This window comes from Saimiri boliviensis, chromosome 3, assembly GCF_048565385.1.
Source record: "Saimiri boliviensis isolate mSaiBol1 chromosome 3, mSaiBol1.pri, whole genome shotgun sequence".
Classification (NCBI taxonomy): Eukaryota; Metazoa; Chordata; class Mammalia; order Primates; family Cebidae; genus Saimiri; species Saimiri boliviensis.
The window spans coordinates 22,788,936-22,816,905 of NC_133451.1; the positions used below are offsets into that span (position 1 = coordinate 22,788,936).

Sequence of the window (27,970 nt, forward strand, 5' to 3'; positions counted from 1 at the left end):
TTATAATGGAGTGTAGTATGTTTGAAAACCAGAAATAGCAATGAAAATTGCAAGATATAAGATTAATATAAATATTGCAAATGGAATGTTTTAGTTAATATATTTTATAGTTAATACTGAGTTACAACTGTGTAACTAGTAACACTACTGTCGACCCAATATAACAACGTTATTAGGGCTGTAAATTATATCCAATGATTAGCTAAATAACCCTACAAAGAAGAGAAAACCAGTAATGCTAAAAAATAATTTCAACTCAGTATCATATTGTTAATAGACTAGACAGACTTGGTTTGGAGGACTTTTGAATTGAGACGATCTTCTCTTAAAAAAAGCTGTATCAAATGTTAATTTATATTTGTCAGCCTAATTTTGGTTTTAATAATTATTTTGCCATTAGTATTAATAAGAATGGAAGTGATTCAATGTTTTGAGGACAATATGAAATAAACCCTTTATCTCAATCAGGATATTCCAGTACCAAACTAGATGCTACTAATGCTGCTTCTGAAAACTCCTCATTTTCTCTCTGCCCTCAAAAGATTCGTTATGGTAAAAAGTTAACCATTTAGGGATGAGTTCTAATGTCCTTGCTGGTTCCAACTAAAAGATTAAAAATGTCTTATGCAACTTAAGCATCAGAAACTGAGACTTATCCACTGAAACGCAGGGGTGCTTGGTATCCAGTTTCAGATAAACGCAGTATTTGGGTAAGATAAAGGTAAGTTTTTATTTCCATTCTGATAAAATAATTGATGAATTTTATGCTGGTATAAAACAATCCATGGGTAGTGTTTCTTATGTCATTTAGCAGATTTAGATACACTTCTGATAGCTCTTATCACATTTCCAGTATTTACAAACACTTTCTTCTCTCTAGGAGATGGTAATGCTGGGATATATTTAGCCACCTTTCCCCAATGTTGTTTGTGTTGAGTCTTATGATGCAAATGGTTGGGAATGAGAACAATCATCTGAAATTGGGCAAGGGCATTCTCTGTCATTAGGACCACCATCATCTACCAGGCACAATGGACATCCTGACAGCACAATGTGTCTTCAGCTATCAGCTCATCCCATATTTAACTAATTTGATGACTTCCATACAATGGGGAACTGCATCCTGTTACAAGTCTTCAAAAAATATTCAGTCCATCTACAACAAAATTGCTTTCTATGCTGAATATTCAGTGTGTTTTTCCCTAGGGGAAAGAGCTTGTACTTAAAAATACACACTTCCCAGGGTTAAGTACAAAAATAGAGCTAATCCATTTGATAAAATCCCATGTCACTTTTCACCTCTGAATGTTCGTTATAGAAATCGCCACATCTGCCTTTGCCATTTAAAAAAAGACAAGATACAGAAGGTGCACATTACCTTAGAGCTGAAATGCATCCATGAATATGGAAAAGCAGGGAGAAAGGGAGAGAAAGCCAGAGAGGAAATAGAATAATAATAAGTGAGTAATGGGTACTGATCTGAGAAACATGCCAGGAGTTTGGTTACGATAAATAAGAAAAGCAGAGGTAGATTTGAAACATTCGTTTCCCTTTATTAGCTCAGTGAGGCTGATGTGTACTGCACATTTAAAAAAAAAATCACAGGAATTTTCATACAATGAATAAAACCACAACAATACATGTAGAATTGGCAGGTGGAAAAAAGGCCCGGCAAGGGCTCAACTGATCGCTCACTTTCCCTCTTCAGCATAGTTCAACCAACAGTATTACACTTTCACCTACAAATCTTAAAGTAGCTCCATCAAATCAGCAGTTCACATTATTGAAAATGTCTGTCACATAGGTACAAATTTAGAATCATCACATTATAGTACATGGCTATTCTAGGTCATCTATAGATCAGGTCTTAGACTACAGTGATTGAAGTTCTCATTACAGCCATCAAGAAAGGACACATAATCATTACCTACTGGAAGCTCACATCTAAAGGCATGAAAAGGTTTCCTTTTTTCAACTGACCCAAACACCATACCCCAATAGTGCAAAGTTCCCTCTCTGCTGCTTTGAATGTTGACAGCCCAAAACCGTTGTTCTCGGAGTCGTTTAGCAAAAATTGATTTTGTTGCACTGGAAGAATTATTCTGCTACATCTCTTTAAAAAAAGAAAAAAACCCACATTACTAAAGCACCAGTTCGGTTACCAAGATTGTAGATGTGGTACTTACCACAGCATGAAGGCAATGGCCCGCGGTCATCTAAAAATCCTACAGATCTGTGCTGAAATTTGCCTCCAGTGATGATGGGGTACACGTGTTCATTTGAAATATTCCCTCCCAAAAAAATAAAAATAAAAACGAGAGGAGCACAGCTTACATTTTGATGGGCTACCCACAGTGTCTGCAGAAGATACAAAAGCTCCACTAATTTCAGATGCAATTTGAAGTCCATTGAGGAAAACTAACTTCATGGTAACAATATTTGTCAGGCCAGAGGGGGGATAAATTAACCCTCAGTATGATATCTGTAGTGTCGTCTTTTGATAAGAAAAGAAACCAAGTATTCCACTCATGTCAACAACCCAGGGCAAAAAGGAGAATGTATTTAAAATTGGATCACAAAAATTTAAAGGCAAAATAGAGAACACATCTGGTCCTTGAACACATAATAGGATTTACTAAATATCGATTTCTTAAAAATAATTTATTGCTCTTAATAGTCTTTTTATTATTATTCTACAACAGAAGATACTCAAAATTCAGAAAGAAAGACTGTAAACTTTAGTTTGGCGTTCACACAGAGTTAAAATACCTGCATTTAACCTACAGAACAACAAGAATTAGGCGGATTAAAGATGTGTTACTGTTGTAACGCAGAACCTGTGAACAAGTTTTTATTTCATAGTATTTTTATTGCTTTCTATCTACTTAGAAATAAGAAGCCAAAAAATCAAGCAAGCATCCAACAGGACAAACAGTGGATTCACTCAGAACACAATATGCTGGTGATAAATGAATGCAGCTATCAAAATTAGCTGCATTGGCCTGGGGGTGAAATCCGTCTTATAAGATCGTGTTGGGTGAGAGAAAGGAAAAGAACAATTACGTAGTAGGTGTATCATGTCTTCCAGAAAAGTCATGTCAGCCAAACAGTAATCGAATCTCAATTTAGAAACTTGAATACACACTCCAAACGTTACTGAATTCCATTCCAGGGACTCCACACTCAGATGAAATCCTGATGCCCAAAATGGAGGTTTTTCTGAAGTTTTTATTGAATTTAGCAGAAGCAATGTCATCAAGAACAACATCATGGTCACGTCAGAGGCCATGCTAGTGCAAGTAGAAACACTGCTTCTGCAAAAGCTGAATTTCCCAAATAAAGCACTTACACTCCAACCTGACAATTGTCATGCATCCTAGGTAGAAAATTTCCACTGGCTTTATTATTTTCATCATCTCATAATTTATAATAAATAGGCTATCTGCAACTGATAAATATGTCTCTTTAGTAAACAAAGGAATGAAATATCAGTATTTATACAGGATGCATAACTGTAAAAAATACAGATAAATACCATCATCATACTCTGCCAAGGGAAAGAAATACTGGCTTCAAAGATAGTCTTCAGACACACATTAATTATTGTAAAAATCATACTATAATTATTACCTCAGCATTTTGTATCAAATTAAAATCACAAAAATTAAAACAAAACAGCATTTTAAAAAGATTTTTGACTTCTAGTTTCAAAACTACTGTTGATAGAGAAAATAAAAACATTTCTTAATGGTTACCCATTGAGAGACTTTACATAAAATCATGATATCTTCTAGAAAAATTTTAGATGAGAAAATTTCATTCCCCTAACAAATCCAGTGTATAAAACTTCAAAGAAAAACAAGCGACAAGAAAATGTGGAAAAATATCGCAGAAGTGGTTAATACCTTTAGGGGACTAGGATATTTTTTGACAAGATGCTTAGATCGAAGCTCACCTAAGGGATGGATGTGCGGAAAGCATCGTTTTGCTCTTGTTGCACTCAACAGACACACACACTGTCTTTTTGTTTTTACAATCAAATATATATAAGCAGTAAGTTCAGCTTCTAAATATGTTAGTGTACAATAATTGTTTCACCTCATAATTACATTTGAATATTCTTGATTAAGAAAAATTTAGCAGTTTTGAAAAGAAGGCTGCATTTACAGTGCATAGCTGTAACAAAAAAAGAACATTGTTGTATAGTATATACATAAAATAAAAATACTCCATTTAACATTTGTAAATACTTAACTACATCAGAGAATGTAGCAATTACACTATCTGAACACATCTCAGAGAGTTCTACCTAACTCTCATTAGTAATGTAACCCGGTGTCCGCTCCTCAGAAAGAACCGCTGAACAAGCTGCACGCTTGACCATTGACAAGGCTTTTGAAATTTGCAGTGGAAGATCAACATTTTGGACATTTACATGGGTGTCAGGATAAAGGATGAACTACAGAAACTTCAAAATGTTAGGAAACTTTAGCATTCTGCTGCCCGCAGTATCCTCTCCCACCCAGATTCCATGGCAAAAGGAAAAAGAAAAAAAAAGAGAGAGAGAGAGACAGGATATTAGTTCTATGGAACCTGTGGTTTCTTCAGGATTGTCATATAATCATTACGTTACAAGAGAAAGCTTGCTTCAAGTTGATTCTGTACTTTCTTAAAAAAACAGAGTACAAAGGCTGATGCCCAGACATCAGCGGCTGTCATTTTAGGGCGGTTTGCGGTTGGTCTGGTTGGTTGGTTGGTTGATTAGTTTTCTTTCCTTTTTAATTTATATAGATTTATACATTTTTTCCTTTAGAATAGAATACGAACATTTTGAAGTTCTAGGTTTTAAGTGTGTCTTCATGGAACTGCTGCCATTTGAAATGGTTTGCCCTTGCACATTCTGGTCAGGTGCCCCCAGTCCTCACATGTACCTACACATACTTCCCCTAAACCAAGCACACACACCAGACACATACATACACACACACACGTACATGTGCACACACACTCTCCATTACCAAGAGACTCCAGGAAAAGCAAAGCTGACACCCATGAATAAACATGTGCTTACTGGATATCATTCTGTCTCTTGCCTCTTCAGCAGCTGTGTTCATGTAAACCATTGTCGTTGTTGTTGTTGTTGTTCTTGTTCTTGTTGTATTGTTGTTGTTTTGTTTTGTTTTTGTACAGAGAGTGTAAAGTAGGAGAAATTCCTAAGTATGACTTGCAACAGTCTGTTAGGGAAGGACGCGCTGTCCCATGAGGTATTCACCATCCCTCTGTCATCCTCAGCTAGGGAACATGTTACCTGCGTAAGCTTCTCTGAGCTTCTTTCAGTAAACTATCAAAATCCAGAGAGTCATACTTGCTCTTGGTGGAAGCAGGGTCAAAGTCATCTGAGTTTGAATCTGAAAGAAACACAAGCCAGTTTAGACACACACTTTGCTGATGGCCATTAACTCAATCATTTCAATTCGAGATGACCAGTTTTGATAACAACTTATCCAATCAATATGCTTTAAAAAACAATGTCCAGATTTTATTGGATATGCATGGGTATATAGGAAGAGGATAGGGAGTACTGAGCTTTCAAAAATACTCACCTGTTGACTCATTTTAGCTTAAACATTGCTGGGAGTTTGGCAGAGCAAACGTTAATATTTATCTCTGGCAGATAATCACCCTCCCCTTCCCAATAGCGTGTCAGATGACTTGCCCATGGTTCCTCAATAACTTAGATGTAGACGTGAGAGTATAAGCTGGAACTAGTTTTCCTATTCAATGGGATTCATTTAATTGAACATAAAAGCCAGTTGAGTATGAGATAAAGAGTCATGAGAACTTCCCCTGAACTTCAACCTGCTGCTTCTCTTTGAGGCAGGAGGGGCCATATAATGTGGTCCTCTACTTCTGTACCACTGGGCATCCCAGAAATATTGGTGCAAATTCTCCTCAGACTGGAAGGTCAAGAGAAATGCTTCACATCCCAGGAGAGTAAATTTGGAGAGAGGAAATAAAGTGCAGGTATAAATAAAGCCATGCCCTCCTTGGATTCTTAAGCTAGTCCAAGTCAGCTTTTGGACAAAGTTTCACATGCTACGTCAAGTAGACCTTAACAAAACAGATACGTTTTAGAAATATTGAATGCAAAGTAAAATTATGTTAAATATTCCCACTTTTTCTTGACTGAATTCTATGAAAAAGTCAGATATTTCTCTGCTCTTGGAAACAAGAAATGGTGGCTTAGAACCATAATAAAAAGCCTCTTGTAAATATATTAATTCTTTCTGAGAACATTTATTTGAAGAAAAACAAAACCATTCTGGAAAACTAACAATTCTAACACAGTATAAGCACTCCCATGCTTTTCCCAGAGTAAGTTGCAAAACAGAAATGGTCAAAGTAATAGAAGCTGTAATACTAGATACTACAGAGGCATAATCGTTGACCCAAAAAGTTGTTTTGCTGACAAGGCTCCCTAGCCTGATTATCCCCTTTCCCAAGCTTCAGTCTACCTTTGCATACTTAGACTTAAAGACAAGAAAATGTCTTTACTTATGTTTTCCTTTCATTCTCCTTATCTTTTGTCTTTACTGACTTTTTTCCAGCAAGTTTTTTAAGGTATGAGCAACAAGAACAATTACAATCTTAATCATAAAAAACAGAGGAAACTGGCCAATCTTTCCTCAATAACATCTTAAATAGTCAATGTTTAAATTACACTGCCTTCAACGCTTCTCTTCATAGGCTAATGAATGGTTTACTTGTATTGCTAAGGCCTCACAAACAACTGCTGTTCAAATCACAATCTTTTTTGTAGAGATGAAAAAAAAAAATGTCTAGCTCATTGCTAGAGATTAGTCTGAAATCAGAATTCCACTCACATTGTAGATCAAGAGGAAAGATTCCTCCAATGATGGAGTCTGTGATAAAAGTCAGCCTGGAACCATCAAGGAAATGTATACATACCTTTCCTTGAGGAACACTTTGAGAATACTTTAAATTTCCTAACTTTGCAATATTCAGTGTTTCTGTATTTTGATTAGCAAATATTTAAAAAATTGTGAAATAGTAGTTCTCAAGAGTTTCTTCACTGTGAACTATAGCATTCACATATGTACTCATTTATATAGGCACTTCGTTACTCAGAAAACAACCAAAAAATATTTGGTTGCACGAGATGGAATGTGGTTACATTTAATTTCTGAGGCAATAACATCTACTCTGCCACTTTCTTGTCTGCTAATGAAAGGATATTGAAATACAGTAAGCTAGAATAAAAATGTTATGGGAATAACTCAAAAAGCCACTCTAATTTTTCAAAATAAATTGTTATGAATAATAATACTGTATTATATGAAACAAATAACATCACACTTATAGTCCCAGCACCTGGAAAACTGTTGGTACAGAGGAGGTACTCAAAGTAATATTTGTTAAAGGAATATACTAATCTTAAGCACCAAAATATTATTAAAAACATGGTTAAAAATATTTATATTGGGATGTGGGAATGATTTATCAATGAATGGCAAAGGAATATATAAAGTTATATATATAATCAAGAATATTTATAATACAATAAATTCATTTGAGTTAATAATTTATAATGTATGTGTCATTTATTTTTTATATGTGTAAGTTATATAACATCATTAATTTCTAATCAAAACTATTACATTCATAACACTGACCCATTATTCTGTTTGGATACTGTAGTCCTACCTTAATTTCTCTTCGTTTTTCCCCTCTGACATTTCTTTTTCATAGAGGTCTTTAGAAAGATCCATTTGCTTATAAGGCAGTAAATAGAAAGACACACAGACTACAGATCGAAAAACTTAAAGCTTGGCTTCAGTGTTTTAACCTTGATTAAGTCATTTTAATCCCTCACTCTCATTTATAAAACTGGGTCATAAATAGTAGCTGAAATTGTTATGTTTTGCTCTAACAATGTTGTAGTCACCATTATCTAGTTTCAATAGTAGAGAAATAGGATGTATATAAGCTGACTTAATTTGGGAAAGCAAATAAACAGAAAAAAAATTGGTTAAATCTATCTAAAATGATAGGTTACTTTCCTGCCTTGGCAAAATTAATCTGTGTCACATCATTTTTACTTTACTGTTCTGACATATGTGTAAGCTCCCAATCAGGACAGCTCCCATTCCCTGAAGCATGCATGAACACTAAATATGGTAAGGATAAGAATATTTAAATTCTTGAGGGAACAAAGACAAGACACATGAGAACTTTTTTGAGTTTCAAAGCTGATTCCTAGAGTTGATTCTACCATTTTAAAATGATCTTTACACTTCTAACTTCTCATCCCCATCATTTTAAATTATAATCCTAGCCACTATTTATTAAGCACCTATGTTATGCCAGACACCATGCTAATAGCATCACAAACATTTATTTAATTTTCAAAATAACGCTATATAGTATTTCACAAATAAAGAAGCAGAACTGAAGGGGTTGAATTGTTTACCCAATGGCAGTGGTAAGCCAGATTTCAATCTCAGTCAGTTCTGTAGGATTCCAAAGCCTGGCCTCTTTGGACTGTACAATGCTGGAGCCCAGAAAAAAAACAAAACAAAAAACAAAACAAAACAAAAAACTACCTTTGTGCCACTATAGAGCTTGAGGGAATTGGAAAAATCCATGCTACTACAATGCACATCAAACATACTTTTCAGAAAGCACAGAGCAAGCTTAGCAATGGCAAAGTTTCTACTGCTGCCGGCTAGGCAGGGAGATAACGAGAGAGGAAGCATTCTTCTTAGAAATATTTCATGGAAACTCCAGTTCAATTTGGAAATACCATCCAGTCCTCCCCTGCCAGTGATGAATCGTGATCTAAAGGCCCCTCTAGGTAGCTTATTTTAAACTCTAGATGTTTTGAGAGACTAGAAACACTCTGGCCTTCATCATTGAAGAAAATAAGTCAAATCAACTCAAGACTTCAATCTGTCTTGACTGTTTTTATCAGCCAACATTTGAACAAATGACTTGCTACGTTCTATATTTTTATCCCTAGCCCTCTATCTTTCTAACAGTCAGCTGCCTCTCCCCTGCTTCCTACTATCTATCTAGCTTGTGGAGTGAATTATAGCATATTCCCTCTGAACAATGCACATCACCTGTATCAATTATTCTAGGAAGACATTCCTTCATTGGACAGAAGAAAAAAATCCCTGTATTTGGTATTCAATATTTCTTTTTTTATACCAACCCAGAGAAGTGCAAATAGACATCTAATAATGCTGAGGACTAGATTTATATATTAATTTTATAATTAATATTATAAATGAATTTAAAATAATTATGTCATATGCACAAGGCATTTGCCACTTTCCTTCCTCAAAGAATTTAAAGGCTTACAATGCACACATGAGATAGGGGATGACATGTAAAGAAACAAAATTAAAATTGGAAATGAAATTAAGATGTCCATTATCACATTATTTATACTATTGAAAAATTTAAAAATAGATAAATGTTTAGCTATAATGTAATGACTAAATATAATGGTACTATTCACTCAGCAAAATATGGTGCAACCATTAAAGCATGTTAATAAATTATTTTTAATCTTGTAAATCACAACAGGACATGAATTTATATATTAATTGAGAAAAGTAGAATTTGGAAGTTTATATATATAAATATATGCATAACTTCAATGGTAAGAAATTAGACATTCTGAGACAAAATACTGGAAGACAAATCACTTTGTTGGTCATAGCGGTCATTCCTGGGTAACAGGTTGATATGTAATTTTATTTTATTTTTTAATCCTCCACATTTTACCCTTTGAGTCTATGAATCTTTCATAACAGGAAAAATAAATACTATGTATGCTTCAGTTTCCTTGTCTGTAAAATGGGGATGATAATAATAATATACAGCTCCCAGGAGAGTTCTAGCAATTAAATGGAAAATGCTTACAATGCTCCTGGCATAGTGTCTGGCATATGGAAGCATTCAAAATAACAGGTGGTTTTTTTTCTTTTGTTTTAAAGAAAATATAGTGTGATTTAGTATATGAAATTTAATTTTCTTCTCTACAGCTGTAGTTCATAGAAAATGATATTTCTAAGTAGTCCGTGAAATAATAAGAAAAAAATGGGATTTTTGCATATTCTGTTCCATAAAACAATGACGGCAATGCTATAGTTTGTGAAAGTATTCAGGGTAAGGTTAGAAAGCAAAAACAGGCTACAAACACACACACACACACACACACGCACACACACACATAAATCATAAACACATGTAGACACAATGCCCACACACATACACACATATCTACACACATCTGCACAACATATGCACACACAAAGCACAATACCACACACATAACATGTTTAATATTCATACAAAACACACACAGACATACAGTATCCACACAGATACACGCAATGCATGCATTCACAAAATATAATGCTGCACGCACACACAACACATAGAAATCATGAACACATGTAGAAACACACGATATTCACATATGTACCTACCACAATTTTCAGCACCTGAGTAGATGGTACAAAGAATTTACACCTGTCCTTTCTTACAAAAACCTAGGCCCCTTTCTTCTGAAACTGTCTTACATATTTTTCTTAAAAATCAGTATTCAAACATTCCCTTTAGTAAAATAAAATGATGGCTCAACCCAAGGTGCCTACGGATTGTTTGCTCCCATCTTGAGCTCTCCATTATGGATTCCTCATTCTACATACAATAAAATCCATACCTAGGTCTGCATAGTTAGACTTGAAAAACTGCTTGCGTCCACAAAAGTACAGCTCGAAGTCAGTTTCGTTCGACCTGCGCAAAGTGTATCCATTTTCAAGAGCAGCAAAAGCATCACAGGTATAACGGTAGGTAATGAAACCATAGCTGTCTCTGTAATGGACAAAGAAGAATTCAAAGCTGGTTAAGAAGTGTTAGCATATGGGACTGTAACCCTTTCTACTTTGTGAGACTTCTCCGGTGCCAACGTCTGAGCCACTGCATCCATTTATCAGTGTGATTGTCCTGTCAAGCAGCTAAATACTTATTTCTGGGACAGGAAATCTCAACTAGAAAGATTAATAAATAGGGATGAAAGAAAATAAATAAGGTTCTGAACTCAACATGTCATCTGTCAAAGCACTTACATTGGCAACTCCCATCCCAGTAATCTTATGGCCATAATTTTTTACATACGTCAGCTTCTAAACAAGAAATAATCTTGATGATTCTCACCCATCATCCCGCAGATTTACTGTGCACTCCTCAATTTCACCAAAAACTTCAAAACGGTCCCTCAGTTCTGTCCGTGTTGTGTCAGGTCTGATTTTACCGACATAAATCACACGGCGTTCTTCCTATGAGGGAAAAGGAAACGGTTTTGCTAGTTCTGGAGATGGGAAAGAAGCTAACCCTCTAGAAACATTCATAAGTGTACAATCATGCATAATAAACCCCACTGAGTATGGCAATTAGAGCAAAACATACACTACAACTGAAGGAACGACTACATTTAAACCAAGTGTTAATTCCCATTTCAATATCAATCTCTTCTCACTCATGTACATTCTTCTCTTCACCTCTACTCTTTCTACCTTTCCTATCTGTCTCTGTTCTACTCTCAGATAAACTGGACGTATTAGAAAAGAAATCTGTATAAGGCACTTTTTAAAAATTATGGAAAAATACCTATTAAATATTTGAACATTTGTGACTTGATTATTAATCAAAATTGTTATGAAACTGATCTGGCTTACCAAACTATTACATTTCTCATTAACTCAGATTTATAATAATGAAATGAATAAATTATGACATCCTCAAAAAGAGTGGCTCTTAAATTCTACTATAAATAAAAATTACTTGGGGTGCTGGTTAAAGATGCAAATTGTTGGGTTTTATCCCAGCTGTACGAAAAAAAAATGTAAGGTAAGGTTCTACGACCTTCATTTTTAACAAGCACACCCCAGCGATTTTGATGCAGGTGGTCCAAAGACAATAATTAAAGAAATACAGTTTTAAATATAGGCCATTTTAAGCCATGAGTCTCCAAAGAATAACAGCTAAATAAAAGAAGCTATAAATTTCACTTTGCCAATAAATCTAGTCTTATTTTAGGCACAGACTAGAAGGGTGTGGCCTAATTTTCACAAGTGGAGTCAGTATCATCATAATCTGAAAGTCATCAGCAATTTACAACCTACAAAATATAGGAATAATATTTTACAGCCTGAGGATAAATTCTTTTTTTAAAGAACAGCAATGCATTCTTAGTGTAAGAAGCAATCCTATAACTCTTGTTCCATGAAGATAAGGCCAAAGTTATGGTGTCTCTCAAAGTTTTAAGAACATGAAGAGTTAATACAAAGAATGTGCTCACCGATTAGTTTGTATATATGCCAAGGACAAACAAGGATAAAATGAATTTAAGGTTTCAGAGATTTAAGTTAGGTTGAAGCAAAGACTAGAAACAGAGGACTGAGGTACAGACTTAGCTTGCCCAAGAGTTTTCTTTGGATGTACTGAGAGTGCCTGGTCTTGGATGATGCAAAGAGTAATTCAAGCTGAAAACAAAAAGATGCCCTATCTTATTTACTGAATGGTTTTCCTTTTCATATGTTTGGTATTTGGCAAAGAATCTGGTAAGGAGTAGGCATCCAACAAGCATTTGTGAAATGTAACTAAACCATTCACAGACCCTATATCTTCCTAGATGATAAGATTACTAAGGTGTGGGCTTATTCTACGATATGTAACATTCCTGCCTCTATATTTTATTAGGAAAGTAAGTTCATCTGAGCCTTACGTGTAAATAATCAACTATCTACTTGACATCTCAGGTTGGTTGTGCCTGAGGAACCACAAACTACACCAACCTTACCAAAGCCCAACCCTCCAGCCTTGCCCGCTCCCCATTTGGTCCTTTCCCAATGTTCTTGTATTAGTGAAATGAACACCATCTAGCCAGTTATTTAGGACAGAAACTTAAGTACCTCCCTTTACTGCTTTCTCTTGGCTGTCTTCACATATCTAATCATTTATCAAGTCCTATTGATTTGTATCTCCTAAATCTCTCTCTAGTCTATTGCTTTATTCCATTTGTCCCAAGCCAAACCTCCAGCTTCTCTTTCTGGACTAGTATAACAAACAATCATTTAACTTGAATCTGTGTATATGTTTATTCTCCTCCAATCTATTCTTCCATTGTTGCTAGAATAGTCTTTGCTAAGAAAACAGGAATGCAATGATGTCCGTTAACTTCTAAAACATTCCAATGGCATCTCATACCTTTTAATGAAAGGCCTAAATCATTAACAAAACCTACAAGGCCCTGTATGGTCTGGACCTGTTGTCACCATGGGCTTTCTCTCTCATATCACATTCTTTCTGTGACTCTCTTTTCCAGCCACGTTGAGCTTCTACTAGTCTAGTATATACTGTGCACCTTCCTTCCCAAGGTCTTTGCACATGCTGTTTCCCTGCTACCAGAACACCATATTCACACTGCACCACTCCCAAGCCTCTCACATACACACACTGTCTACAACAACCTTGAGCTCAGCAATCACCTTTTTTTTTTCTGAGACTTGCAATGAAGTCAGAATTCCTATTAGTTGCTCTTATAGAAAACTCTCTTATCCAATTGTGATTAATAGTTTACCTACTATTTAATATCCACCTCCCTGGGATAATAAAAGCTACATGACAGTAGAGACCATATCTGTTCTATTCACTACCATGTTTATTTTAAATAAAGCACTGGAACATAACAGACTAACAATGAATATGTTGTAAAATCAATCAGTTACTAATCAATTATTCATCTTGAACATTTACCCCATTCCCTTCATTACATCAAAGATGCCTAAGTGTGGTCCTTATTCTCTGAGACTCTCCAGCACAAAGGAGAAGGAAAATTAGGTTTAGTGTCTTATCACAGGGAAAAGAACCTTGCTTATATAGCTCAATTGAGTGAAGAAACAAAGATTTCCACAATTTGTTTTTACAGATTTAAGTATAAGAAGTAGCTACATGTTTTCAACTACATGTTTGCAGGGATCTTGCTCATACAAATCACTTGTGAAAATCAAAGGTAGGGATAACAAACAGTTGGTAAAACATAACTCTTCTGACAATAGCCATTGAGCCTAAATAACTGACCCAATGAAGTAGAGTAAACAGAGCAGGCTGCCTGATGCCCTTCCATGTAGATTGTATGTATCAATTTAAGGCTGCGATTGTGCTGCTTCTGGCAGTCAGGAAGTAGAAATGAATAGAGAGGCACATCCCAGACCATCTTTGCACACTTGAGCAAGGGAATCATAACACCACATTCCATTCTATTTACGCAGCCAGCTCTAGTCAAACAGCCAAATGTGATGGGACTGTTATCTAAACTTAAACTTCCTGGCGCCAGCTTTCCTGGGTGTTAAGGATTTTTTTTTTTTTTTTTTTTTTTTTTAATGAGCCTTTTAGGAAAGTTACTACTGTATAGAGAGAAAGGAGGGGGAAATGCAGAAGTGAGAGAAAGATATTGAGCCATTGCAAAGAAATTGCTCAACTACCATTATGGGAATACACACAGCCTATGTATTCAAGGAAATTTGAAGTTAAAGTGAAAATCGACCATATGTATGCCCATATGCAGACATATTGGGACAGTCTCTGAATTGCAGCTTTATACCAAGTCGTATGCAACAATGATCCCATACACAATATAAACCAGAGGACCTTTATAATGGATACTGATACATTCTACAGTAAAAAGAAGATATAATCTAGAGGGGAGAAACAGGAAACCAAAGGGCTGCTGCACAATTGCTTGAATTGCCTGTTTGTCTACCATCTCTGTTTATGAACCGCAGGAATGGGACCATGCCTCCTACCTTACAAAGATCAGAGATTGAATACATGTTGAAATTCTTATTTGAGAAAATTACTGAAGTGCTTGATTATCCTACTGCTAAAAATGAAAATAAAAGGCATACTAACGCCTAGAAAGCAAAGACAAAAATCTTTACAAGATTGGCCAAAATGTCAAGCAAAGAACTGATTCTTTTAAACATGTTGCAGTTGCACTAGACAGATGAATAGATTTTACATCTTAAAAAAAAACCTTAACATTTGCAGCCAATTTTTCAAGACATTAATTTCCAAACAGAAGATGAAAGGAAAAGAATTCAAAATGCTTAATAACATTTTCAACTTCTTAAAGGCTTGGAGGAACTCTAAACCTTTGGAAACAGCTCCTTGAAAAATGATTTTCAGGCCAGTTTTCACTATTGAGTAGGGTGGAACATTTATCAAATAACTTTTAGCTTCAGTTTTCACAAAAGCTAGTATGCTGATGGGGTGGATAATAAAATTGAAGACTTATGTTGCATTAACAGCTACAGTAAATCCTCATTCTACTAAAACGCAGGGGATAAATAAAGAAACAAAAAACTAACTGAATTAACTGACTTCGCATTACTAAAACCTTTATCAAAAAGTCTGGAGCCTCCCAGTTAGCTGGGGGAAAATATACAATGGTTGTTTCTCATCAAATAAACTACTCCTGATAAAAGGAGTTTGACTAAGAAAAGGCAGAAGGTAATAGAGAGATGAACATTTGTTGAATTCTTACCTCTGCATTTGATGCTTTTTAATGGGTTATCTCTCTAAAATGTCCTGTTATGCTAGGTAACAAGGAAGAGCCTGATAAGTAGATTTCAGCTCTCTCCACTTTTCTGAGTCAGAATAATGTAAAAATCTTTCCTTCTATGCTAAGGAAACTATATATCAACTTTGGAAATGAAAGACTGGAGTTCATACCTAGATTAGCTGTAACCTGACTGCCTCAAAAATTGCAAAGATATTATAAATACCATGGATGGATTCTAAAAAATGCTAAATAGTGCATTTTTTCTTGTCCTTAATATTGATTATGTAACCTAATTCAGAGGATATTTAATAAATGCCTACTACTAGGGGGTGTTCTTAGAGAAAAAACAAAATTGTAACATTAAATTTTCCAAAGTGTCCCCCATTCAAGTACTGTGTGCAAATATCCCTGCATAGCATCTAAAGCTGGTTAATGTGGATAAGCCCAGGAAGTCTACTTAAGAGCTAAGAGGCAAATAAAAGCTAACATGCAAGTAAACACACTGGTAAGTCAGAAAATATGAAAACTATAGAGTAACAGTATGGATAACTACTTTTTAAAAGAACTTTACTGAAGTATAATTGATATATCAAAAATTATACATAGTAAATATATACATTTTGATAGGTTTGGACATATGCCCCTATCCTTGTTACCATCACCACAATCATTGGACCATATGTATCCATCACCTCCAAAATTTATTTGTGTTCTTTTGTGTTTTTTTTTCTCTGTATGTGTGGTGATGGTGGAGGGCGGGGAGTAACAACATGAAATCTAGCCTCTCAACATTTTAAAGTGTACAAAAGCATAGTTAACTATAGGTACTATGGTATATGGTGAATCTCTAGAACTTAGTCATCTTGCCATAAAACTGAACGTTTCTAAATATTGAACTTAGAGTTATAACATACACGTCTGCATCTAAAATATCTCTTTAAAGACACTTGACTAGAAAGCCATTTCATTTTCTCAAAAAAAGAACTCTGAGGAATTGCACAATTTTTTTTTCATTTCATTTGGAAGAAGTTTATAATTATCAGCAGTAATATACTGTCTCTGGCTTCTGAGCTGGACACTGACCAAAAGAGAAGTAAAATAGCATAGTCATTGCTGCCCAAGCACACCTGGTTTTGGTTTTCAGTGCTGAGCCATATCATGATGTCTAGATTTGGCCTTTAAATTAACCACCCATTATCATGTTTTCTGGCAGAAAAGTATACAGATTGCAAATGGAGTTGGACTTAGAACTCCACAAGAAATTAGAGCAGTGACAGTTTAGACATTAAGTATTAAACTCTGGCTTGCAGAGTCCCAATATAACCTGAATTATTTCAAGCTTACGAGTCTGAGAAAGGCAGAAAGTGAATTGCTTTTTGAGAAAGAGTCAGGATGGAAATTGCAGGAAAGTGGCAACTGAAACAATGGTAACACTCAATCACTATATATGGTTTTGCATTTTTATTACTAATTATTAGTGTTCTCTTTGCTTTCTGATTTAGTTTACTCAACTAGGGTTGGATTAAGATTTTAGAAACATAAGCAACAAAAAATTTACAGATCTCCTGAAACACCTCCTACTTATGGGACTCAAAACAGAAGTAATGCAGACAAAGGTTAAAAAGATGGCTTTAATTTTGTAAAATATCAATTATTAAATTTTTAAAGGTTTTTTTCCCCCTTTGGCTTTTGGAGCCTCTGTTTTTCTGTTTCCCTAAATATATGATTGCTTTGGTTAATGGATAACCCAATACTGCACCCAATATATCTTCAGTGTAATTTGCTTCTTACTCAATACATTAAGAGTGTTTCAAAAATTGAAAGGACATCACCTACCTGACCAACCTAGGTCTGGACTGTCCTAGCTCCCTTAGCTGTTCTATGTCTATATTTTCAAGCTAGTTTTTTCAAATCAGTTAAAAATCATTGCATGTATCCCTGCACTCAAGTCCATACAAAAATACTTTGGGAATGCATTATGGCACTAGAAAGCCAACCATTTGGAGGAAGGAAATCAATCAAAAAATATTCATGTGGGTAAACTCATTAAATATCTCCACAAAGCCTTCAAGACAGATTTCAAAATCTTTAGCATAAATTATAAGACCCTTTAGGCTGTCTTCCACCATTCCCTCTAGACTTATTTCTACTTTTTTTTAATTTTTATTTATTTTTTTATTGAATTTTAGGTTTTGGGGTACATGTGAAGAACATGCAAGATTGTTGCATAGGTACACACATGGCAGTGTGGTTTGCTGCTTTCTTTCCCCTCACCTGTACCTGTCATTTCTCCCCATGCTATCTCTTCCCACCTCCCCACCCCCCCGTCCCTCCCCCTTTTTCCCCCAATGGACCCCAGGGTGTAGTGCTCCCCTCCCTGTGTCCATGTGTTCTCATTTTTCAACACCCGCCTATGAGTGAGAACATGCAGTGTTTGATTTTCTGCTCTTGTGTCAGTTTGCTAAGAATGATGGTTTCCAGATTCATCCATGTCCCTACAAAGGACGCGAACTCAACGAAATAAGAGAGGACACAAACAGATGGAGAAACATTCCATGTTCATGGTTAGGAAGAATCAACATTGTGAAAATGGCCATACTGCCCAAAGTAATTTACAAATTCAACGCTATTCCCATCAAGCTACCAATGACCTTCTTCACAGAACTGGAAAAAAACACCTTAAACTTCATATGGAACCAAAAGAGAGCCCACATAGCCAAGTCAATTCTAAGCAAAAAGAACAAAGCAGGAGGCATCACACTACTGGACTTCAAACTATACTACAAGGCTACAGTAATCAAAACAGCATGGTACTGGTACCAAAACAGAGATATAGACCAATGGAACAGAACAGAGGCCTCAGAGGAAATACAACATATCTACAACCATCCAATCTTTGACAAACCTGACAAAAACAAGCAATGGGGAAAGGATTCCCTGTTTAATAAATGGTGTTGGGAAAACTGCCTAGCCATGTGCAGAAAGCAGAAACAGGACCCCTTCCTGACACCTTACACCAAAATCAACTCCAGATGGATTAAAGACTTAAACATTAGACCTAACACCACAAAAACCCTAGAAGAAAATCTAGGCAAAACCATTCAGGACATAGGCATAGGCAAAGACTTCATGACCAAAACGCCAAAAACAATGGCCACAAAAGCCAAAATAGACAAATGGGACCTAATCAAACTCCACAGCTTCTGCACGGCAAAAGAAATAGTCAGTAGAGTGAATCGGCAACCAACAGAATGGGAAAAAATTTTTGCAGTCTACCCATCTGACAAGGGGCTGATTTCCAGAATTTACAAAGAACTAAAACAGATCTACAAGAAAAAAACAAACAAACCCATTCAAAAATGGGCAAAGGATATGAACAGACACTGTACAAAAGAAGACATACAGGAGGCCAACAAACATACGAAAAAATGCTCATCATCACTGGTCATTAGAGAAATGCAAATCAAAATCACATTGAGATACATCTCACACCAGTTAGAATGGTGATCATTAAAAAATTTGGAGACAACAGATGCTGGAGAGGATGTGGAGAAATAGGAAAACTTTTACACTGTTGGTGGGAATGTAAATTAATTCAACCATTGTGGAAGACAGTGTGGTGATTCCTCAAGGACCTAAAAATAGAAATCCCATTTGACCCAGCAATCCCATTACTGGGTATATATCCAAAGGATTATAAATCATTCTACTACAAGGACACATGCACACGAATGTTGATTGCAGCACTGTTTACAATAGCAAAGACCTGGAACCAACCCAAATGCCCATTGATGATAGACTGGATAGGGAAAATGTGGTACATATACACCATGGAATATTACATAGCCATCAAAAACGATGAGTTTGTGTCCTTTGTAGACTTATTTCTTGCCCCTCTCATGCCTCAGTGTTCTGATAAAATGACTAGTAGTTTCTCAATATAACTTACTCTTTTTTAGAGACCTAGTATAAGCTGTAGCCTCTGTCTAAAACGGCAATGTCCAGTAACAATTCAATGCAGTATATGGCATTTAAAAATTTCCAAGAGCCACATTTTAAAAAGTAAAAATATGAAAAATTCAATGTTAATAATATATTGTATTGGACTCAACATGTCCAAAACATTATATCAATTTGTGATTGATATAAAAAGATTAGTGAGGCATTTTACACTATTTTTTATACTAAGTCTTCTAAATCCAATGACATAGTGCATCTTAATATGGCCCAGTCAAATTAGCCATGTGGCTAAATGCTTCCATATTGGATGCTGCAGGTGGAGAAAACCTTTATTCTACCTCACTTTAGGATTTGGATCAATCTCATCATGTCTGAGAATGTTCTCCTTCATAACCAGATCTGTGTGTCCCCCAATATACCACCACAGTGCCACAGATGCACCCCTTATAATAGCACTTATCACCCTGCTTTGCCCGTTTGTGTATTCTCATCTGCCAGTAGAGTTGAAGCTCCTTGGATGCAGTGACCATATCTTTCCTAATTTTATATCCCAATCATACGGTAAATATTGATTACAGAAAGAGCTATGAGTTTTTGCCCATGTTAAATAGAAATAGTAATGTTTGTCCAAGTGGAAATTGGTTCAATCCTAAGTCCCAAATATCTATTTATTTATGTATGTATTCTGAGACAGAGTCTCACTTTGTCACCAGGCTGGAGTGCAGTGGTGCAATCTCTGCTCACTGCAACTTCCGTCTTCCTAGGTTCAAGTGATTCTCCTGCCTCAGCCTCCAGAGTAGCTGGGATTACAGGTGTGTGCCACCATGCCCAGATAATTTTTGTATTTTTAGTAGAGACAGCATTCCACCATGTTAGCCAGAATGGCCCTGATCTCTTGACCTTGTGCTCTGTCTGCGTCAGCCTCCCAAAGTTCTGAGATTACAAGCATGAGCCACAAAGCCTTGCCCCACATCTTTATTAAGCACTTATTACTTATAGTTTACTCTGTTAGTAAACAATCTCTGTGTTCTAGATTTCATTCAATCTACTTTTTAGAAACAGAAACAAACTTCAAAGCAAAAATTCTCACAAATGTCTAGTTAATGTAAAACAATTTAATATAAACCAAGTTGACACTTGCATTACAAGTGCTGTTTGGAAGAGAACTGATTCAGATTATTTTTATCTAGGAATTAATAGAGGAACTAGTCAACATTTGTGACACAAAGGGACAGCAGATGCTTCCAAGCTGAGGCTGGTAACCCTCAGGGTGCTTGTGTCTCACCTAGACCAATGAGACTATTTGTTCTATTTGTAAAGGGCCAAACTAGCCACAAAGAAGACGTCTCTTTTCCTTTCTTTATTAAGTATCTGCCACTTAATCATCTTTAGAAGGCATTAAATAAACACAGGTCATTTATTTACACACTTTTGATTAAAATATTAATCTGGCTCTAGTTATAACTGTGTTGTATCTTAGCCATATGAACAAATTTATGATGAAACTATTAATCTTTCTCTTTAATGTCCTATTTTTGGGGAGAAAACATGAAGGATTTTATAAAATATAAATTTGCAAACACCAAAATAATTGTTTTCCTACATGTTTGCTCAACACAATTTTCTTTTGTAATGATTATAATGCACTGTATTAAAAGGCTTTGTAAACTATATGGCACTATATAAATGTGAGTTATTATAATTATTGAATAGGCCATTAATTAAATAAAATGATATTAGAAAAATTGAATTTTAATTTTCATTAGTCTTCGTAAGTGTTAACTAATGACACTTTGGCAAATCTTAATATCACTGCTCATTTGGAAGCTGAAAAAAAAATGAGGGAAAGTATAACTTGCAAAATGCCTTTGATTCAGTCTTAGGTAAATTCAAAGTTAAATGGCAGCAACCCCCACAAAACTTTGGCCTACATGTTCAATTAATTCTCACTTCTTTCTTCTTAAGTGCCTGTGTTAAACAAATTTCTCATTTAACCTTTTTCCTCCAGCTGGTAACTTATTTTGATTCCATTAGTCAGCTCTTTTACATACGTTTTGCAAAATTGTGTTGATGTTAGTGAGTTTTCTTAAAGATAACATATAAATCTAACCTTTACAGTCAAAAATCATTTCCCTAAGTCTTGATTAGCTTTTAGATGCAAGATATGTCAAAAGCTGATCTGCACTGAGCTAACTCTGAGTGGCTAGCACTGACAAGCAGCAGCTGTGGTGAACAAAAGCAGTGCTATATCTCATTGATTAGTCATGGCTTCCTAGAGCACCACATCAGGAAAGACCGTAAAGCTCTGAGGGGGCTCGATGGGAAAGAGTTCCATTATCAATTAGGAATGTCTGCCGTGATCATGGGCTGGATTTTGAAAACTGGACTGCCTTATTTTTACCATCCAAAGGCTAGGTTGATAAACAGCGGTAGGGAGCTGGAGTAAAGTGTACCCACTAGTCAGCAGCTGCTGAAAATGAGTACTGACCTTCAGAGAGCAAACAAGTTTAACATAATCTGGATCTTTACACAGAAGAACCAGCACTGTCTATATGTCAAGTACATTACTGCCCCTGGTAAGTGGTGGTAAAATCCATACAATATTATTGAAAAGTAGTTCATAAGAAATGTGGATGTGTTGACTACCCACTTAGATGGTGACCATCACACAGAAGAAATAATGACTTTTATTCTTTTTCTTTTTTTTTTTTTGTTACCCAGGCTGGAGTGCAATGGCGCAATCTCAGCTCACCGCAACCTCCACCTCCTGGATTCAGGCAATTCTCCTGCCTCAGCCTCCTGAGTAGCTGGGATTACAGGCACGCGCCACCATACGCAGCTAATTTTTTGTATTTTTTTTAGTAGAGACGGGGTTTCACCATGTTGACCAGGATGGTCTCCATCTCTTGACCTTGTGATCCACCCGCCTCGGCCTCCCAAAGTGCTGGGATTACAGGAGTGAGCCACCGCTTCCGTCCCTCTTTTTTTTTTTTTTTTTTTTTTTTTTTTAAGACAGAGTCTCACTCTGTCGCCCAGGCTAGAGTTCAGTGGTGCAATTTTGGCTCGTTGCAAACTTCACCTCCCAGGTTCAAGTGATTCTCCGGCCTCAGACTCTTGAGTAGCTGGGATTACAGGCATGCACCACCACACCTGGCTAATTTTTGTATTTTTATTAGAGACAGGGTTTCCCTATGTTGGCCAGGCTGGTCTCAAACTTCTGGCCTTAAGTGATCCATCTGCCTTGGTCTCCCAAAGTGCCGGGATTACAGGCATGAGCCACTGTGCTTGGCCAGAAATGATAACTTTCTTAGCAAGTCTTCCTCCACTCCCTCCTTTAAATCTAACCTGAACTCAATCTCTCCATGGACAATTTAAGTCTCGTGCCAGCCAAAAAGACAAAAACTGAAACGAGATAGCAATACCTCCTTATTTTCCACTCAAGGAGAGAAGTAACAGGAAATAGAAAGAAAGCCTCATCCTTGACCAGAAGGAACCAATATCCAACTAAAAACAATCTCTTCTCCCTCCATTTTTCAAAACAGAAGGTGAAAACAGTAATGAACTTCAAAATCAAACTGTGAGTGAGAAATACACTGACAAACATTTTGTTTTCCAATAAGTTGGGTTAACAGGGATTGAAGATTTACAGATATTTTAAAGCCAAAAGGCTGAAAATGGCCTGTTCTAACAAATTAACAAATATTTAGCTTTTTAAAAATTTTCTAATCTATCACCAAAAAAGCACACAGAAAAAAAGAAGAAACCGTGCTTTAAAATAGAAGTGAGCTCCATGCCACTTACAATTGCCTTCTGCCTCTGCCTCTCCCTTTGCTTGGCCCTCTCAGACTCTCGCTTCTCATACTCTCTGCGGTATTCTTCCCTCTTCAGCCTCTCATGCTGATATTCCTCGTAGCTGTCATACCTGGGAAACATAACTTCATCACTAAGTCAACCACCTCGATTTGCACGAGCAAAATGAATAACAATATGGGAAGGGGGATAGGGATTTAGGGAACATCTTGTCATCTCAAGGAGGGGATAAAGGAAGCCAAAGAAAAATGACATGCCTCATTACCTGGGCCTACGGCTGTAGGGCGATCTTGAACGTGATCTCACATACAAGGGAGAACTTCGGTGCGTGCGGTGTCTGTAGTGACTTGACTCATAGTAATAGCAGGATCTGTGGCAGAGGAGAAAAACAAAAAGGGTATTTGCAACTGCCACTTAACCCAAGTTTATCGGCACTGTGGCACATCCTCTGGAGCACTGTATTACAGAGACTGGCTCTTTCTTCCCAGCTCCTAGTGAGATTTCCCAGTGACAGTCTGTGATCATCTAGTCAGCTCAGTGGGCTGGGAGTGATGTGTTCTCTCTCAGCGTCTCTTATTGACGTTAACACTGAGCACCAGGTCTGGTACACTGTCAGCTTTATCTTGCATGGATCTCCACTATCCTGGCACAGGGCAGCTCTCCAGGTAATGGAAAAAGTTAGACTAGCAAGTTTCTTACAAATTGCTCTCTCTGATAGGACTGGTTCAAGGCACTGTGCTCAGAGCTGACAGATTTAAGAGAACATGGAGAGAGAAGTGAATGCAACATCATTCTCTTTAGTTCCAGCAGTGCCAGGAATGCAGTGGTCAGGGGCTGGAATGACTGCAGATTTCAAATTTTTATTTGTATTTTATTTTATTTATTTATTTATTTTTTTACTTCTTAGGAACACCTTGGGTTCTTAGGGTTTTGCCAAGGTTTACCTTGAAGAGGATCTACTGCCTGGGGACCTTGATCTTGACCTGGAATATGGTGATCGGGAACACGACCTGTGTCGAGAAAAGGACCTTGAACGGGAGCGCATCCTTTGGGGTCTTTGAGAAAATAAGGATTTGGGTGGTGACACAGAATCTCTACATGGAGAGTTAAAAGAAGAACAAGAAGGAGACACATTGAACAATGAATAGCATTGCGTGCCATCCCAAGGGTAGCTCAGTTTATCACTTTCATCTTCGCTGTCATCAAACAGGCCATCCATGGCTAGTCCTGAATTTATAAACATAGGTAGTTTGGAGAATTGTTCATTACTGAAATCACCGTCCCTCAGTTCACTGGTCTTGTTTGCTTCGTCGTCAAAAACAGCTTGACTGGGATGACCGAAGTGCTTGTTCAGCTCGGCTCGGATTTCCTGGTCTTGGAGCTGTTTTCTTGTGCTGCAAGGAGAGACCTGCTTGCTTGCCTCCAAAGTCTCTCTCAGGTAGCACTGGTCTGAATCTGTGGAAGAACAAATCTGCCCCTGCCAATCGGAGGAGACATCTTTATTTTCTAGTTGTCTAGAGTCTTGGAGCTCCTGTGATATATTAATGAGTATTTCCGTTTTGGAATTAATTGACTGGCAATAGTCATGATCACCAAACAGCCGTAGACTGGGCCGCTTGGCCTTCCTTTCCTCGTGTCCGCCAGTGAGCACTGAGGACTTGCTGAGTTGTGCATACAACTCCGATTGCTCCGGCCCTTTCTTGGTGGAGTTATTGCCTTGGGTACCAGAAGACTCACTGTACCGGGGCTTCTTTGATGGTGGTGGCACCACAGTCTTGCAAGAGGACTTCAGCTTTGGAGAAGCCCTAAAAGGGTTATCTTGGTTGGCTTTATGAGGAGGAGTGGTGGGTGGAGTTAGGCCTAAGGCAAAAATTTAAAAAAAAAAAAAAAAAAAAAAAAAATGGAGAGAAAGAGAAAAGAGATAATGCTCTTAAATGCCAAGACACATGTTTTTAATTTTTCCAAGATTTCAGACAAGGGTTCAAACTGAGTGAAGAAGAAGGAAACTAATTTCATGACACGGCCTGAAAAACTGACTCATCCCCTAAGCCTCTGTCACCAAGAAAAGATGGATCTACACTGTCGAGCGGGAGGCAGAGCTGTGATCTTTTGTATTTCAAACACTGGAAGCTAACAAATCCTGCTTCCCAGAAAACATGAATGTGTCACCCCTGGCCTGCACAGAACGAGGCATTATTACCAAAGCTTGCATTTTCAAGGGGATTGTTTGGGCTGCTTTATGGAAAATTAACAAAGTGGGACTGAGGAATCACAGAACAGCCTTGGTAGCATTTGTCTGCCAAGCACATTACGGAGGATGCAAGCAGCCCAGGGGTCTTTGTCCAATCATGAGAATCTACCCTTGGAGCCTAGGAATTAAGCAACTTAAAAGGAAAACAAAAAAAAAAAAAAAAGATGGGATGGCAGGAAATGTGGGGCGATAGTGAGAGTGGCATAAGCAACTTCAGAGTAAGTTCAGTGAAATACGACAGCCAAATGCAGGGACCTAGAGCAACTCTACAACTTAACGGCAATGATTCTTTGTCGCCACAGCTCATTAACCTAGTAAACCATGGCTAATGTAGGTATAACACATTCTTGTTAGCATTGCTAATACATTCTGTCTAAAATATGGTTCTGCAACAGAAACCTAAGTGAACGGTAACACTAAATATCGCAGGGCCGGCAGACCATTTTATACAGAGCACAACATAAGGGAGGGTTATAGGACCGAGAGACTGAAACTCAGCCAAGCTTCAGCAGCTAACTAATTAAATAAATAAAAAGGAAGAAAGAGGAACAGCCATCAGCTGTTGCTCTTTCTACTTTTCTATAGGAGGGCAAAACATTTCATCAGAAACCAGTGTGGGAGACTCTGTGAAGCGTAGAAGTTCCCTCTGTTGAGCGTCCCCACTGAATAAGTCCTACTCATCCCTTTGTACCGAGGAAGGAGCATTGTGAAGTAGCTCCAGAGTCCAAGGAACTTTGACCAGGCTGGAGTTCAAATGACTTTATGCTTACACGGGAGCATTTTAGTTTACAACACGCTTTCTATTTAGGAGGCTAGGTGAACGCTATTCAGCAAAAAGAACTTCAAGCCTGCTAACAAGCCTGCGGTTAGACTTAAGGCAAGTTTCATGGAAAAAAAAACTCTACCTTGCTGGAAAAAATATATATACAAACGCAGACACACACACACACACACACACACACACACACACACACACACACACACACATATACATCAAGAGCCAAGTAGGTCACAGAAAGCCACATGAAATTTTGATGTGAGTAGGAAGATGCTGCCTCACTCTCCTACTTCATAATAAAGAAATGGAAGGAATGAATGTTTTCTCTAAAATGAAATATTTTACACCAATATTTGGCAATTTTTATTATTCAAAGCTAATTCTCCCTGAGAGAAGAAAAGGTACATGAATGCAAAATGGTTTTACTCTGGAGTTCCAACCCAGGAAAATTCAGAAAGATAAAGAAATGCAAACACAAAGAGAATGGGACCCTGTACTCCATCCATGGTCACACCTGAGTCTCAAAAAAGCTTCGCTTTGTTGGCAGCTGCTCTTGGATGGCTCTTTACCCCACTCTTTGCTGTAGCAAAGGGAGTTACTTATATGAATGAATCAAACATCTGCGTCACTGAGGCACACTCACCTCTTGTTTCCTCTTTCAGAGATGAGTATGTCTTTTACTCAATCTAAGAAATTCCTATTTGGTCAATCTTTTCTTTTCTCTCCATTTTCACTTATTTACCTATTGCACTGCCTTATTCATGCATACTGATTTCTTCTACATGCTGCCTTCAATTACCACTGCAACAAATTTAAAGATATTAATTCCCAGCAAGAAAAAAACATTCTCAAATATTTCTCATAGGAGCCTGAGATGCTTAAAGAAATAATGATGAATAATCTCTCTTTGCTGAGTAAATACCAGTCAAATATGTCCAATGACATAGTTCTTGAATTGGAGAAAATGGCATTCAACCTCCTAACATTCAACTCCATAAATCTTTGCATGATCACCCCAAGCTAGGGTAATTTTGACTTCTTTAATAATTTACTGTCAGGATCTCTCTCTTGAAACCAATCAAATATTGCTATACATTTTGAATGTGAATTCTATCTTGTCTTTCCAAATCAATTATAAGCTCTTTGTGGGATGTCACTTGGGCACATTTATTGCATTATTATTTTGTACTAATTTTAATTTTTCTAGATTCTCCTTTAGTAGTGGGCCTCACATTTCAGCAGCCAAAGAATCACTTGGGAAACTGGGCAAACATTTTTTTTTTTTTTTTTTTTTTTTTTTTTTTTTAGTCAGAGTCTTGCTCTGTTGCCTAGGCTAGAGTGTGGTAGTGTGATCTCGGCTCACTGCAACCTCCACCTCCTGGGTTCAAGTGATTCCCCTGCCTCAGCCTCCTGAGTAGCTGGGTTTACAGGTGCCTGCCACCACACCTAGCTAAATTTTTTTGTATTTTTAGTAGAGACAGGGTTTCACCATATTGGCCAGACTGGTCACAAA

The 27,970-nt window shown here is 37.0% G+C and overlaps 1 protein-coding gene across 7 annotated transcripts in view; it reads right to left on the reverse strand.

The window, feature by feature from the left end:
* Positions 1-1,528: 1,528 nt before the first annotated feature.
* Positions 1,529-27,970, reverse strand: part of PPARGC1A (PPARG coactivator 1 alpha) — a 698,725-nt gene continuing 672,283 nt past the window's right edge. For all 7 annotated transcript variants that reach the window (XM_074395957.1, XM_039468365.2, XM_074395956.1 and 4 more), the window contains 6 exons: positions 24,373-25,288; positions 23,694-23,798; positions 23,420-23,540; positions 11,251-11,372; positions 10,757-10,908; positions 1,529-5,408 (listed from right to left, as the gene is read on the reverse strand). In XM_074395957.1, coding sequence (XP_074252058.1) covers positions 5,305-5,408; positions 10,757-10,908; positions 11,251-11,372; positions 23,420-23,540; positions 23,694-23,798; positions 24,373-25,288 — 1,520 coding nt within the window. In that variant the 3' untranslated portion in view covers positions 1,529-5,304. The remainder of the gene's footprint in view (positions 5,409-10,756; positions 10,909-11,250; positions 11,373-23,419; positions 23,541-23,693; positions 23,799-24,372; positions 25,289-27,970) is intronic.